Consider the following 17802-nt stretch of genomic DNA (forward strand, 5'->3'; position numbering starts at 1 on the left):
ATCTCTGGTGTTGCATGCGTACATAGGTTACGGTGACTGCTGACCATCAGGCGGGCCGTATGCTTGTTTGCCACCAATGTAGTATTCAAAAAAATCGCCTAATCCCTTCGCTTTAGTAGATTCCTTAACACATTTTGAAACTAATAACAATATACTGGAACCAAGTAAGCAAATAACAGTTAAAAATTAACAATCTAAAAACGGCTAAGACTTTAGGACTCTTAGGTTAGTTATTTGAGCAAGAGACTAATATTCATACCAAGCAACTTTATCAGCGATTCAGCACAAAAAAAAAACAGTTGCTAAGGTACTTGTATCTCTTACAGTAATTAATACGTTTCTAGCAAACTTGTATCTGCAGTGATGCGTCACGGCCGCAGAAGGAAACGCGACACCCAGCGGCGTGTAATTAGACATCGATGTCGCCGATCGACACTGAAGATTAAAGAGGACGTTATCGCTGTCATGTTGTTATACATTACCCTTTGTGAAGCTCAATTAGCAATTTGGATGGTAGTATAATTTTAAGGCGTATATTATTTTTGCCAACGTGATTATGCTAGAAGTCTGGCTAATGAAAGTAAAGACTAGAAAAAAGCGGCAAATATGAAAAAATCGCAACCTGGTAATACTAAATCCATAGCAATGACAAGTACTTGTATAAAGTGACAGCTTGCTTTATATGAACAATTGTTGCCATATAAAGAAGTTTTGCTTTTTTCTAGTCTTTACTTTCATTAGTTTTAGCAGTGGTACTAAGCTCACTTCATTGACAGTAGGTTTCTTCTAGCCTTTAATTAAGAAAGAACAAAATTAATTTATTCGTAAGCACCAACACAGAAGAGAAAATTATACAAAACAGAAAAACATAGGTACCTAAGACAAAGTACTTCCACCGCTGATTTTCCTATGAAATCATCCGGTGAAACAATCACGACAGCGGCGGCATCATGGTTCCATTTTTATCACTTGTCACTATGCCCGCCACTTTCGCACTTACATACTTGTTAGAACGGGACAGGTATGGAGACAAATGATAAAGAGCCGACCATCTTAGCCCTACAGGTAACAAAAATAATCGACACAAAAGAAAATAGACATGCAATACGCAGAAATAAATTTACATACATATAGGTATGATGATAGGAGTAAATACTTACATATAGAAAAAATACTATAATTCAGTTCGTTTTAGTATTGGAAGTGAAATTAACTAAGTATGAAATGGTGCTGTTTTGTCGTCGGCTATAGGTACATTTTTTACTTGCATTAAATGTTTACTTAGGTATTTTCTTGATTTATTTGATATTTAGTGATTTAACAATTATAATTTTTTTTTGTATTTAACGTAAATTGTAACGTAATAATGGTTAATGTTTTTTTTAAATATATTATACTATCGTGCGATATAGTCTACATTATTTTACTTCCTATATTTAATCCAAAAATCCATGGGGCTTGACAGAATATAATATGGCTAATTTCACAAAAATATATATTATTGTTTAACCACTTTTTCAAAGCTAACAGACCAAGAGACACATAAGAGAGTTATGTAGGACTATCGTATTTCTATTTCCTTTATCTTACGTGCGCTAAACATGATAACTGTATATAATATGGGTAATTTCACAAAAATATATATCTTACAAAGTTTAAAGAGAGGTATGGGCATTGTGAATGTCATCTCGCTTTGTGTGGTAGGGCACAGCACAGCGGATGTCATTCCAGATCTAGAGCAGAGCCCAACTGGGGAAGTAGCTCCACCTTACAGAGAACCGCGGCCAAATAACACTAGACCCTACTCATAGTGTTGTGTTCCTGCCGGTGAGTAAGGTTGCCAGAGCTCAACGAGGGAGGGGGGGGGGGTTTAGGGTCGGCAACGCATTTGCAAGCGTACATAGGCTACGGAGACTGCTTACCATCGGGCCGCATACTTGTTTGCCACCGACGTAGTATACAAAAAAAAGCTGACAGATCGAGAGGCACATAGAGAGTTAGGTAGGTACTACGAGTATCACAGTTCTATTTCCTTTACCTCACGTGCGCTAAACATGCTAATTCTTGTTGCAACTAGCTAATTTAATCCCTAATTCTTATCTCTCGACGCACGGGCCAAAAATCTACCTCACAACCTTATCTGTCGATTTGGTCGTGTGAAACGCAAAGTCTGGGGCGACGTACCGTTCCATTCGCACCCTTTTGTTCAGGCTCGATAGGCCGGTTCGCATCATTTGAGTTCCAAGTAGTCCCGATAAGGTTGTGTGAATGCCTGGGCAGGTTCGGAGGTTCCCACTGTTTTATCTACCTATGTGCGATAAGAGTTTACAAAAGAAATTGCGTCCATGGGCCATGCGTGCTGGTTAAAAGCAAGGAGTACTTACTTAGGAGTAGGTACACAAATAATAGGGTTGTTTCCAATTTTTTGAAACGCTTGTATTACGTTCTATATTAACTAAAAGTTGCCCTAAAATTCAACTTTTATACTAAAAACGGCTTTAAATATATTAAATTAACAAAATATATTTTGACAGATGCTTTCGCGCCCAAAACGCTCTTTGAAAATTGTGTGACGTCACAGTTTACGGCTTGACACATAACTACATACATACGTAGAAGATACAAACTGTCAACTGACATTTGTCATTTGTTGTTTAGCGCCTTACTTTCAACAGCGTCAATCCGAGAGTTGTGACGTCATCAGAATCTTCAATGACGTTTCGAGTTTGGTCACGTGACGTGTGCCAAAGGATATATTAAATTCAATATTTACAAAAATATGGTCATTACAGGTCCCTTAAAAGTAGTTTAACATGTTCTTATAATCCAAAAGAATTTATTAGAATACAATTCTGCCCTAAGATTTGTAGATGGAAACAACCCTATTTTATAAACTGCACTCCGGTCCGTCACATATACACATGCACACCAATCTAACTTTTACTTATTTTCCGCTTCCTAATGTTTTTGTTCTGAAATGTTTTTCTTATGTTTTGTTTTTATTACTAGGGTCCAACTGAAAACCAGCGTTGCAGTACATTTACTGCAACTTTATGCTGAGTCGAGCCCCTTTTTACATCACGCTGTTTATATGTCAGTCAACGCATCTTAGTATACCTATAAATTGTTTTCATAGTTCTAAGATTTCATGTTCAAATGTACCACTGTTATATTTGTGATGTTAAATAAAACTTTCTATGACTTACGTGAAGTAGATTTAGAAGTAAATTTATAATACGCATGTAATTTATTTATTTTTTCAACAGAATGAAAAACTAGTAGAGTTTACTATTTTAGTTTTTACTCGACTGCCGAAGGAGGATGGTTTTATTTTTATAACAGAGAAATCTCAAAACATGGTGCACGTATCCAAACGTAAACAAACCAAATCCAAACCTTATGTATAAAACAAGGAATAATACAAAGTACATACTTGTGGTACTCGTAGGTATTACTAGTTAGACACAGAATTGCTCACGTCCGGTGAGTAAGGTTGCCAGAGCTCAACGAGGATGCGGAGTGTTATGGTCGGCAACGCGCATGTAACTCCTCCGGAGTTGTAGAAGTATATAGGCTACGGAGACTGCTTACCATCACGCGGGCCGTAGGCTTGCTTGCCACCGACGTAGTATAAGAAAATGCCTTCAGGGTGCGTAGCCAACATGCCAATCGTTAACGCTCCGTAGTGAACGAAACGCAACTGTCACTGCTGCACTAATATGTGATAGAGAGAGATGACTACGCTACGCAGCATATACGATTGGCACGTTGGCTAAGCACCCAGATATTCATTTATTTCGTGCCAAAACACTCCATAAATTGATCGAAGTGACGCGTTGTCACTAGATATTGCATCACATTTCATTTCATCACATCTCAAGTGTGATGTGATGTTATGTTAATAGCGTCCGTGGTCCCGTTGTACCCCACCAGGACTACCGGAAGAAAACAAACAAGCATTGCATACTATGACTTACGAGCTGATTATACGTTCCCGCATTTATTATACTGGATGTTAGTCTTCGCAATGCGTACAAATTATCCTCAAGAAGCACTTCTGTTATGTAAATGAGTCATAAATCCTCTAAAACAATCCCTTTCTAGGTCAAAATTGAAAGAACCTTCGCGTTGTTTTGTTCGAGAAAGTAAATTAATGAAATGGGTATCTTGACCTCTTCCGTGACTAGATGCGCTCGCCTTGCGTCGGTATTGAACTTCGTGTCCACGTGTTATGACTGGTATTCACTTTTGAAGTGCGCAGTGTTTTAGCATATTGAATGCTGGATTCAGACACAAAGGGACATTATTGATTTTCATTGAAACGTTTCTGTTTGTAAGCTGAATTAAAGTAGACAAAAGTGTTCCTTTGTTAGAAGTAGCATTGTTTGATTGCATGCTTTCTGGAATAGGCGATAGTTGACTTAGTGTTAAAGTTAGTTTTTTTTACTTGCACTCATGTGCAAGCACAATTTTTTGCGATGTCAAAAAACCGTACAGAAATCTCTTGCTTTAAAACCTGTCAAGGCATTCGGCAGTCAGACATATCGCAACAAAAAAAGAAGATGTATAATTAAACTAATGTCTGCTCGCAACTTCGTTAGTCCAATATGTCCATCCCCGGGCCTCAAAATGTATCTATACCAAATTTCATCTAAATCGGTTCAGCGATATAAGCGTGATAAGATAACAGACAGACAGAGCTACTTTCGCATCTATAATAATGTAAAGAAAGTCTCAAGTAGGTAATTACATTAAGTCTCTTTATCTTTCCTTCTGAAGAAATCCTAGCACCCATTTATTTTTATTGCCTTTTTGTTAGGCAAAGTACAAAGTTGAGGAGGAAGTGGCTACGCAACTTTTATTGCAGAGGACGGCGCCTGTGGAAACAATTGAAAACGTACTAGTTCCCACAAGCTAACCCAATAATTATTACCCTAACTACATGTTCATTCATAACTTTACTGGCGTCAAGGAAAGGGAACTTTACAGTTCCATAATCATTGACTACGTTAAGGCCTGGACATTTGAATATTTTTGTTTATTTTGTGACTAATCTGAAATGCAGGTAAAGGCCGCATCTCTCTAGTCTGGAAGATAATAATATGAATGGTCAAAGGAGAACAGTTATGTATGGAATACGTAGTAGACATATAGTTATTTTGTAGCCGATTCAATAGACATCTTTTAAGTAAGCATGTGCCATCATAGACTGCATCGGCATCGGCACCATCAGGTGAGATTAAATTGCAGTCTATTACCTTTTTCCAATAAATAAAATAAATCAACTGCTTATCGATTTTTTCTCATAATTCAACCATAAATAATAGTTAACAATGAAAAGTTAAAAGAATTGTAAAGTACTTTTACCTACCTATTAATGCTGCTCGTTCAAACCGATTCAAAGTAGAACAAACAGGCTTTCGTGTGAATGAATATCCAATGAACATAAGACGTTTCGCCATCAGTGGAAGGGTTTCGCTCTGTTTTCTGAAAGGTGATGGCAGCGAGCGCCTGGCAAATCCATGTTATCTGAGATGCGTCACGTACCATAGGACATTAACACATTGTTTAATAGTTGCGTACACACTACACCTGACCGCAACCTGACTCATTTGCTGCTTTACTAGAAAAAAGCGGAAAGTTGTTAAGTAGATAAAAATAAATTTAATTTCTATTTACAATGAGGTATTATGAGAGTTTTTGTAATCGCATTGTCACGAAACAAAAGATCGGCCATTCGACACTTCGAGTACAAAGGACACAAAGAAAGAGCAATAAAGGAATAAAACGTTAATAGTTCGCGGTAAAAGTGCAATTAGCACATGGTTTGTAGAGTGATATGGCATGATTTTCACAAATTACTACTTACCGCCTTTGCTATACAACCACCCTCTTAATGTTTTGGTCTATAAATAGTATTAGAGCAAGATTCCAGAGCCGCCAGACTTACTTATTTTCTCATGAATAAAATGTATGGGATAATATAGTGTTAATACGTACTTTTAATGTCTACATACAGCTATATCAGCCCAACGGCTAGTTGTCCGGTACAAGGTGCTAAAGGTAGGTAAAAATATGACTAACTTTTCTTAAATTCTCATGGCTGATTTTAATGTATGTTTTCTAAAATATTATTAATAATTGATAATCAACATTGCCAGACCATTTCCGCCGGCGGTAACTATACCAGACGCTATGTTTACTAACATTTAGCACTTTGTACCGGACAAATGACAGTCTGGCCAATATAGCCAGTATGCAGACATTAAAAGTACAATACTAACACTATATTATCTCATACATTTTATTCATGAGAAAATAAGTAAGCTCTGGCGGCTCTGGGATCTTGGACTTTATAGGTATATAATAGTATACAGGACGGCAAAAAGGTTAGGTAGTAGGTACAGTCATAAAAAATATTAGCTTAGCAACAAATATGTATGCAGGGGTGCTAATCTAATTGTTTTGCTGACTGTAACAAAGTTCATAGATCTTGACGCGCGTCATTCTTAAACAAATTCCTAGATACCTGGTAATAGGTGTTCGTATCAACATAGGTATGTTTACCCAATGCTGTGTGTATTTAAAACTTACAATGTCATAGCCAAATATACCGTTTTCCTGCTAGCGTAACTAGTAACTATCTAGTCTATCTACATCCTACATCACTTACCTACTTGCATCGTTAAGGTATTTATGTAAGATAATTGCGGTAATTTCGAAAGCTGGTAATTTTGTAAATTAAAAATATCTCCTAAATTTAAAGCACTTTCTTCTGTAGGAGCAGTGGGAAAGTTGGTAATCGTTGCAGTAGTGTAAGTGTTGTCAAGGTATGAATTTCTAGTTTAGAAGAAATCTGCGATTTTATAAAATACTCCTGTTGGCGCAACACAAATACTCCTACGAAGACCGGTTGACGACACATGACGACACACACATACGTCACGGCTCCTTGCTCCGTGTACCTACATTAGACTGCACCGTACAGCCGAAGCGGCTAAACATATTTTATATATTATCAAAAATACATCAACGATACTGTATATAGTTATTAAGTTAATAAAAAAATACGATAGTACTATCCTGGAGTTCTTCATTCTTCATCAGAAGAGCTTAATTTGAGGAGTATATCGAACAACTCCATTGCACCTTCGTTTGTAGCAGGTATCTTGAAAAAAGGAAACTCATTAAAAATGTATTCAACTGCAAATTATTTAGTTTGTTTATTATTGTGTAGTGCAGTGTTGGCCGTAACGTTCATGCAATTGACTATTAACCATTACAAATTGAACCCTAAACTGTAACTGTCCGTTACAGTTTACGGTTCGATTTTTAATCGTTTATTATAGTACACGGTCTGTGACACTGGTGTGATGTATTTCTATTTGTCCCCGCCGGGCACATATGGGAATAGGTTAATAGGTTTGAATTATTCCCATCTGTGCCCGCCACCTGTATTGTATGGTGGCTGTCACGTGGGGTGGGACAAATGAGAATACATCATTTTGGTCCATATGTACAGTCAGCATCAATAGTAGCGGATGAAACAACGCGCCAAAAGTCCCATCCCAGATAACTTTTCCTAATATAAATTTCTAAAATTCACGTTCAAAACTATATTTTTTACGGTCTTAGTTATTCTGTATTAAAGACATTACTTTTTGTTAAGCCGTTACAGAATTTTGATGCTGACTGTACGTATGTATGCAAAAAAATGTTTAATAATTTGATTCGCAGTTCAATCTGAAAAATCCGATAGTCATAATTATTATGATTTTATGACGTATGGTACTAATATCAACACAGTTAACATCTAGACCATAGATCTATTGTGGTTATGACAGTTGTGCCTTTCTGGAGACCGTTCTCTGTTTACTATTGGGAATATTTTCGAGCGAGAACGTTCCGCATATAAAACAGAGGACGTTCTCGAGAAATAAGGTCTACGAATTATCCAATTGTCAACAAAAAAAATTGCCGAATGGGAATAAGAACTAGGAGAGTTTCGGCACAAATCTAGTTCATAGTCGTCCAATTGAGAAAAAAACAAGCCGAAACCTTAACCCATTTCGCGCCACAGTTACAAAACTGGTCGCTCCCGAGGGACCCTAAAACCAACTTAGTTGAGTTATTCGGAACCGTGATGGCGTGTCCGGGCTCGCTTTATGGAAGGGTAAACAGTTTAAAACACTACAGAGCCGATGTTGGCCTAGCACTCTCCTCCATTAGGCCGCAGCCGACACCTCGGGCTTCCAACGATGTTTGCTCGGTGGTACCGTGACACTCGCCCAGTTGGAAGTTTACTTTGGCTACCCAAATCGGATTGGAAATTTAATACGTTTTAGGTGCCGTAAGTTTTTGCGGGAATGACAATAAGTTTTTTTTTTTTTTTTCATAAACCCGACTACAAAAAACTTAAGTATACCTAGCCTACTAGCTGTTATTGATTTTTAACTCTAATTAGAAGAGTGTGGCTATGACCAGTTCGTCACTGAAATAAACGCTATCGAGAACGTAACTTACTGTCTATGCATCTCGCTCGTACTCGCATATAAGTGCGAGCGAGATGTATAGAAAGTAAATTACGTTCTCGATAGCGTACGAGTATATGTCAGTTTTGACACTGTCAGTGACTCATGGTACAGGTACTTAAATAATTGGAATAGGTACTCGTAATTAATTGTATTCTAATTTTATAGAATAGCGTGCTTTCTTAAGCATAAAATAAAGAGAGTTTACCAAGCTAAGTTGGCAGCGATATTGATAGCGCAGACGGTGCAAGTATTAAGTAAACGTCATAATTTTATAGAAGTTTGATGTTTGAAAGAACACTTGCACCTTCTGGGCTATCAAATCGCTGCCAAATTATCTTGATCTGACAATATTTCTTTATGCTGCCGTACCATCGGTAAATTGTTTTTTTTTTTTTTAAAGGTTATGCTTCAGTTATTTAATTAATTGTTTTTTAAGCTTAAAATAAATTTTAAAGTGGAAAAATTACAGTCTTGGGTGAGACTTGAACTCACGGCCTCTGGACATGGCCGTGAGTTCAAGTTTAATTTTTTTTATAAGGTTAATAGGATCGTTCGCAGACGTTTCTGCTTATTAAAAATTTATTGTTTTTTATTTGCAATTTAATAATAATGTGTCATTATGCAAAATTTCCACTTAATAAATATGGGAAACATCTCGTGCGTTTCGAAAATTCCCGTTTCCAAAATGATGTCCTATGAATATTTCCTGATATTTCCGAGAAGTTTTTCAACTTTTTTGAAACTTGCTGATATAGTAATGTCAACTGATACACCACTTCATAAGCCACACGACACCTCGTGATAAGGTGACAACAGGAACCTATACTATCGGTTATTGAGGGTTTTCATATTCATAACCGTTTCATAACAAGAAATTAGACTTTGAATCGTGCTCTAGGCTGGGTAGGTACCTACTTATAGCGCTTGTAACACTGGATCAGGTACACTACTTAATGTATCTACGGTATTCTGAATTAAATTATGGATATGATTTTATTTCAAATTAAATTTTAAAAGTATGGTTTCCATACGTTTCTGGATATAAATTTTAGAAGTGCAGCGTAAATACAAAGTTGCAATAACTCCTCGCTTAGATATCTCCCATTAACTGCGTATAATTTAATATTCTACTTGAGTCCATTAGGTACACTCAATAAATGCGATATCAATGTGGTAAACAAAAATAACTATGTATCAACAAAAACCATTAGATAGATTAGATAGATAGATAGATAGATAAATCATTTATTTGGCAGCTGCAAAAACACACAATATAAAGTTTAAATCGTCATAAAGAACACAAATTATTACAGGAACAAAATAAAAATGGCACAAAAGAAAATTGAGACAACAAAATAGGAATAATTAATAAACAATACAATAAAATAAAAGTACCTACCTACATACTGTGTGCATTGCAGCGGGACAAAAAGGTCACGGCTCAGTGATACTCTTCACTCTTTCGAGTAAAGCACTGGTTTTCTTCTCTGGGAACCCAGGTCACAACAGATGTACATTAAATAAAATGAGGGTATGTGTGTGTTACATGTTTTAATTACGTAATAAATATGTAAGTATATTTATATATATATATATATATATATATATATATATAATACTGAGATAATAGATAAGTCGGCAAGGGTGTGCACAGGGTGTGAACATTAGTTCCCAAATATATAACATATATATATAATATTACATATATACATATATGTAATATTAGCAAACACATTGGTTAAGGATTTTCTGATCTAACCACATTTCTGCACTTAATATATTGCCAATATACTTATATAATTTGGCCGAAAGCTTAGGCCCTAGTCATCTCGTCAGTTAGGTCCGTCCAAGCCATACTCAGGAGCAATCAAACTTGTAACCAAGACACCAAATTTCAATAGATAATAGTAGCGAGTTCTCCAAAAAATCGACAATTTTTATTTAATAATAATGGACACCTTCTTTATGCCACGTTCAAGGCGTCAAGCTACGACTTGAAGAATAAGATCGCTCCAGTATGCCCAACAGCAAATATCGACGCACCATCTCAATAGGTAGGTATAAGTAATGATAGTTGGGTATCGGGGCTATAACCGCGAAAAATCGAAGTTCGTCAATTGCGGGCATTTTTGTCTCTGTCACTCTAATTACGTCTTAGTGAGAGTAAAAGAGAAAAATACCCGTAATTTGCGAATTTCGGTTTTCGCGGTAGGCCCCAGGCCGCGTAGCCAACGTTACAATCGTTAACGCTCCGTAGCGTAGCGTAGTCATCTCTCTCTATCACTCTTTCATATTAGTGCGACTGTGACAGTTGCGTTTCGTTCGTCACGGAGCGTGAACGATAGGCACGTTGGCTACGCGGGCAGGTGAATTTTTCGACTTGGAGACCGATTCCGATTTATCAATTTGTCATGGTTTGGATCCTGTTTTGATACGGCCTTTATTATCGTCTTGGCTAATGCTGCGCATCTCAAGCAGACTTACATAGTATTTCACATGCACCAATCAGCGGCAGCAATCTTTAAGGTCTTATCAAAACGGAAACAAATTTTTAATTAGAACCGGCCTGTTATACTGAGGGAGCGGAAAAAAATCACCAAAAGCTTGACTATGACTACACACGCTATTGGGTCTTGGAATAAAGCTCATATAAATGTTAAGAAATGTCAAGCAAGTAACTTTGGACCCGGATACGTCCTTAAACTACGTCCCAAGAGAGGTATGGGCATTGTGAATGTCATCTCGCTTTGTGTGGTAGGGTACAGCACAGCGGATGTCATTCCAGATTTAGAACAGAGCCCAACTCGGGAAGTATATATTACCTCCACCTTACAGAAAACCGCAGCCAAAACACTAGACCCTACTCATAGTGTTGTGTTCCTGCCGATGAGTAAGGTTGCCAGAGCTCAACGAGGGTGCGGAGCTGCGGAGTGATAGGGTCGGCAACGCGCATGTAACTCTTCTGGAGTTGCAGGCGTACATAGGTTACGGAGACTGCTTACCATCGGGTCGTATGCTTGTTTGCCACCGACGTAGTATGAAAAAATTAAAAAAAATCTAACAAATATGTATAACTTTTTTTGGATAGCTACTTATCTAGATAGATTAGATTAGGTACGTGTATCTTGTTTTATGTGAGTTTTTTTTTTTGTAATAGGCTGCAAACGAGCAGACGAGCCGCCTGATGGGAAGCAGTCATCGCCGCCCATGGACATAAGCAACATATATAGATTCTAATAGGACCACAACTTGCGAATCCTACTTAGATTTGTTTTAAATGTATTTCAGTCTTTAGTTTGGAAGTTGCATAAAGAAGTCAAACCAGTTCTCATGCGTTGCCCTCTAATTGATAAATTGGAATCTTATTAAAGTCCGTCTGAATAGCCTGGGTCATTCCGATCGCCGTCGAGAATAACGCTCAAGCGAGCCAGTAACCACGATATTTATTAAGCATACTTGATTAGGATCTTCATGTCGCGATACATTAGTTTAACAGAGATTAGACTTGCCTGGGCTCGTGCCAATTGGAATACATACCCTGATTTGGAGCTCGATGTTTACAAATACGTTCGCGCTGACTCTTTCGATTCTATAAAATTGATGGTTTAGATGAAGGAGACGGAAAATTCGAGATATCAGTATGTATTCCCCGTGAGTGTTATTTAGTAGTCCCCTGATTCGATAGGGTTATTCTCAGTAGTGGCTATTATGGTGATACCACGTAGAATTCATCTTTCGATACCAAATAACTTAGTGCTTACATAATAACTTCAGAACATTAATTTTGTTTGATAACAGACAATAATAGTAAAGTTATCATAAAACCCTTTTACTTGCAATAAAAAGTAGAGTAAGTATTTTTTTATTGTGTTTTAAGATTGCTATAAGTACTCCGTTTTGTAACATCATTAGCAGTGGTAATGATAATGATCTTTTTCTTTCTAAATATTTTAGATTCGAAGAATGATTAACACATGTTTCAGATCTTGGAAAGACCTTTAAAAGATCGATAACTAAACGACATGTCAAAATTGACGTTTATTTCGATTCCTCTGTGATGCCAATAAGATCTATCTACGATATTTCTAACGTCAAAGTGACATTGGTTGCATCGAGCTGCTTCTGTCAATTATACGACATACAAACTATATCTAAATGAGAACTTATCTAAACCAGAACTTATCTTTATCGTATCTCATTCTTCGAATTAGGCCGTAGGGTTCCTTTGATACCTAATATTGCGGTACAATAATATGTATATGTAAACAACACTATATAGTTAAGTGCATAAATAGTTACTCAGATTTAATTTTGGAGGAAAAAATTTCTAATCTGAAAAAACGGACTATAAAATGATTAATTCAAGTACTATCAGATATCAAACGCTCAACAGTTTGCAAGTAAAAATCAGAAGACCGAAATTGTAATCGAATTCAAACCTAATTTCAGAGATATTTAATATGTACCTATTTCATTTCCCCTTTTCTAAACTGAAGCCCATGTCCAAGAATCTATACGATTCTTCCGATACAAACATAAAATTATAGGAACAATTAAAAAATAAAATTAATAAAATTCCTGGAAACTACTGGGAATAACCCTCCAAACACGATCGCAAGCGCATCAGGCGCGCTCATGACATGACGTCACCGTCGGAGCCTCCAATCAGCGGGCGGAGAGTGCCGAGCGCACACGAGCGGGCCGGCGCGGAGCAATAAAAAGCTCGGGAGCATTCGAAGCGCGTGCCTCGACGTGTGTGGTCCTCTGCGGCGGCCCTCCTCAGTTTCTGATTTATTGAGTCCGATTTTCTCACTCTTTATCGGCCAATTTGTATGGTGAAAATGTTTAGATTTAATTAATGAGTGTTAAGGTACGATAAGTAGTCAGTTTGTATTATGGTCATTTTATAATATTAAATAAGTATTAAGTTATTTGTTTGTTATTGAGTACCATGTTGTTTCTAAAGGTATAAATACAGTCGCACTCAGATATATCGAAGCGACGAATGTGCGAAAAAATATCTGAACAATAGAGGAGTGTTCAATTATTTGTGAGCACCTTGGCCGCCCCGATGTATCTGATGGCGACTGTCCACTTCTGTATTGACTGTATCTTAGCTGAGTTTTACCTGTTATTTGTATTGTACTGTATTGGATCTCGATTTCGTAGCTCTTTATTTTCTCAATACATTATTATATAAGCAATACAAATGAAAAAGATGTAAGACTACCTACTTAAAAGCAAAACATTTAATAAAGTAATTTGGCTTGTTCATTTTATACGTTTTATTAATTAGCTATCTTTAAACTATAACAGGTAGGCTATTTAGCTATTTCTCTGTTTTTAGAGTTTCATAGTAAAATAGGAACCCTTATAGTTCGCCATGTCCGTCGGGTCTGTCTGTTCGAGTTCGCTTCAACCCTACAGTGTGGGATATCGTTGGATAGGTCTTTCAAAACGAATAAGGGTCTTCAACAAATATTTTTATAAAGTGAATATGTTCGGAAATAATCGCTCAAAATAATAAAATAATTTAATGTTTTTTCGGTATGTGATTTGCTCTTTGCCTCGTCCGTTTATTTTGTTTTCACGTAGGTATTAGATATGAAAAGTTGACTGTTTTACTCGGGTGAAAGGCAGCAAACATAATTTCATCCCTTTGTTAACAATCTTCTCCAAGCTCCAGTTGAGCCTATTGTGAAGGAAGGATATCTACAGAACGCTATGCTCTTGGCCAGTTTAATTTAGTATTATTAATGTTATTATACAGTCTCGTTTTTACCTAATTATTATTATTGCCTCATTTATTCCTTAATAAATTAAAATACAAAACAATTCGTAAAACCTTTTGAAATACCTACATGACATAATTAAGATTTGGTAGGTAGGTACTAGTTTTGCGGGTGTATTCCCGTCTGTCCCCGCTGGACACAGATGGGAATAGGCGCTACATACAAATCAATTTGCCCGCCTTTTGTATGACGTTGGTCACGTGGGGCGGGCATAAATAGGAATACATCGTTTTGCGTAGATATAAGTACCTAGTACTTTAAATTATGTTTGTACTCGTAGTTACAAGTTGCTGCGTATTAGGTAATGTGCCTTCAAAATACTTACAGCTGATAAATCTTGTCTTCCTGGTTATCAAGTAAAGTTGTGTTCTTCGTGGTAGGGTCCTTAGAGCTCCAAATCACGTAGAAGGTACAGTTATGAATCACTAGCCACACATTAGCACAGCATTTTCTCATCCAAGCTGTCAACACCACAAATCTTTAGTCACATGCCACTTTAGGGAATTAGCAAGCAAGCGGTCAAGCACTCACTAGTGCCGAATTTGCGAGCAGTCAAAGCCGGTGACTGTTTAACGGTAATACGCCATGCCTGCCACCATTGCGATTGAACAAATAAATTATAGATATATTTCAGTAACATAAACGTAACTTTCTACCTCCAATATGCAGTAGCCAAGCCAAGATCGAATTAGGAACTTTTAACGTCAACTTACTAAAGCCTGACCAGTAATATATGATCAATTGATCACACGCCATATTGCAGAATTTCATTGGAACTACATTTTTCATACTAATCGGAACTGTCACCCTATACAAGATAAAAAAGCGCCCTCTTGACAATGATCATATATTTCTGATCGGGCTTTAAGTAGACAGACATTAGGCCTTCCAAGGAGCAAGGAATTCAAAAACGACCGGTATTGCGCTCCACCAAGTACTCTTCCAAACGATTTTATGTGATCTATACCTTCCTTGGGGCCAGTCTACAGACCAGTAGACATGTGGGATATGGGTAAGGTATAACCGCATATAGTTTGAATATTATTTGCTCCACAAATTTTATTTATCAGGTAAAATAATTATTAATGTCATTATTGATATAAAAATTGTTAGGTATCTGCCTCTATATCAATAATATACAGAGACGATCGATCGATTATGATTAGTGGTAGGCCTTCTGTTATATAACAAGCAAAAGAAACCGTCCGATCCGTGAAGGGGATCTTCGAAAATGAATCGAAACATGTCGAGCATCTTTTCAACTTAATAATACGTGAGTGACCCGTTTTAAAATAATTTTAATATGTTCAAGTCTCGCGGGAGTTTTATACTAAATAAAGGACAACAGTATTCGTTATCAAAGCAGTAATATTAAAATAATAATTTGAAATCAGGAACTAACAATTCGTATCTATGTATTCGTATCTAAAGGGCACTCGGTCTAAACAACGTTTTCGTTATCCACTTTCAAGGAATTTACGTCACTTCCCGATGTTGCTTTCAACTCGGGATATCTCGGCATCAATACAAAGTTATTAGCATCATAAGTATTGTCTTCCACAGTATTCTTCCACTGATTGACAATCATCTTCAGAGGTTCCAAGCACTGCAGGCTTTGCTTTACTCTCAACAATTCAATGTTGCACTGATTCTCAACCTCAAGAAGTTTTAACTTAAAAGCCTTCGCCAACATCTGCTTTCTTATGGCATTCTTCTTTTCCATCTGGGCCATGTTAAGAGTAGTCTGATACTTTTGTAATTGCTTTTCGTACTCTATGAGATTCTCATCATAGTTTAATTTAGCATCAACACACGTCACATATGGGTTTGAACTGTCTTTGAAACTTTCCTGTAGACTTTGGGAAGTCGAGACGCCGTCATGTGTGTTTGAATAAGCAGGTTTGGTATCTTCAACTACTGGACTATGGGTAATTTTACTCTCCATTTCTAATTTTGACTTCTCTTCGCTGAGCTCAAATTTTAGTGACTCTATTATGCTTCGGCATTGGGCAATGCGTTCTTTAATTTTTGTCTCGTCGTCAGCTTGAGATGCTGACTCTTGATCATCTTTGATTACTTGAGCTTCGACTTCTTTCGCATCCTGCTTATTGGCTTCGTTTATTTTTGAGGGAATATGTTGAGATATGTTGTCTCCTGAGGCTAAATTAGACGAGTCCATTTTAAATAAATAAAATTAAGTAAATTTTTTCACAAAGTGACAATTAGATGTCAGTAGCAGTAATTGAATAGAACGTAGTGATTATATGCTCTTTGTAATTGATGTCAAGGACCTTGTGGTGTTAAAACTTACGACGGCAATCAACGAGAATCAACAGCCAGTGCAAAGTTCTCTATAATCTATTGAGTCATAATTAATTTAATTGAATATTTCGGAAATCATGGACGTACTTTTTTTTTTTTTTTTTTTTTTTTTTTTTTTTGGACGTACTTTGAATAAGTATCTATCAGTGGAAATACCTAATAAGTCGTACCTATAAAAAGTTTTATTAAAAAGGTATGATATGTTTTTTTTTTTTTGTTTTTAATAAGGTATGTTTAGAGAATCGGACTCATTCTGGCTTAGACCTTCAAGTTTTGAAAAATCTGTGTTGCAATGTTATATGTATTGGGTCGCGACATATTGAGGCAATATTCTTCAGTAGCATTTGATTTCGGAGGTAACTTGCCTCCCTTAAAAGTGTTCGCCTTAGAAGAGGCTTATATCGACCCCGTCGATTTATTTGCCAATATATCACCTAAATTCCACCCGGTTGCAGTGAAATCTCGCAGATATGCGCCTCAAAAAAAGTTCATCGAAGATGAAATTAAGAAACTTCTAGCTGACGGAATCATTGAAGAGAGCAATTCGCCATGGCGCGCCAAGTCCTCCTGACAGGCGGCGCTGTTGGAAGCCGGTGTTGCTCGAAGGGCGGCGCGCATCACAAAAAACGTATGTGTATAGACTACTCGCAAACTGTAAACAAGTTTGTGCTTATCCTCTTCCTAACATCGAAGACGTTAAAGGTTTCGAACTTCAAAGTATTCAGCAAAATCGATCTATATTTTTTGGCCTATCACCAAATTCCTGAAAATAAGCCCTTAACAGCGTTTGAAGCAGCTGGCAATTTATATCAATTTCGTCGTATCCCGTTCGGGGTGACGAACGGTGTTGCATGTTTCCAAAGAGTTATAGATTCAATAATCCGGAAAACAAATATTGATGGAATCTTTCCTTATTTGGACGATATAACTGTATGTGGGAAAGATAAAAAGATCACGACGAAAATCTAAATAATTTTTTAAGTCTCAGAGGCCTGAGAAACAAAGAAAAGAGTCAGTTCGCTTTAACCGATATCAGTATTCTTGGACATAATACAAATAACGGAATTGTAACACCCGATCCAGACCGACTACGTCAGCTCCTCGATTTCCCATATTTTTCCCTACTTATTCTGTGCCGAAGTTTTCGACAGAGG

The 17802-nt window shown here is 36.9% G+C and overlaps 1 protein-coding gene across 1 annotated transcript; it reads right to left on the minus strand.

Moving 5' to 3' along the window:
• Positions 1-15676: 15676 nt before the first annotated feature.
• LOC133520408 (uncharacterized) lies at positions 15677-16566 on the minus strand. The gene has a single exon (XM_061854801.1). It carries the CDS (start codon positions 16503-16505, stop codon positions 15768-15770), a length of 738 nt encoding a protein of 245 aa, XP_061710785.1. The 5' UTR covers positions 16506-16566; the 3' UTR covers positions 15677-15767.
• Between the last annotated feature and the right edge of the window lie 1236 nt (positions 16567-17802).

The sequence above is a fragment of the Cydia pomonella genome, chromosome 8 (assembly GCF_033807575.1).
Source record: "Cydia pomonella isolate Wapato2018A chromosome 8, ilCydPomo1, whole genome shotgun sequence".
NCBI classification, from domain to species: Eukaryota; Metazoa; Arthropoda; class Insecta; order Lepidoptera; family Tortricidae; genus Cydia; species Cydia pomonella.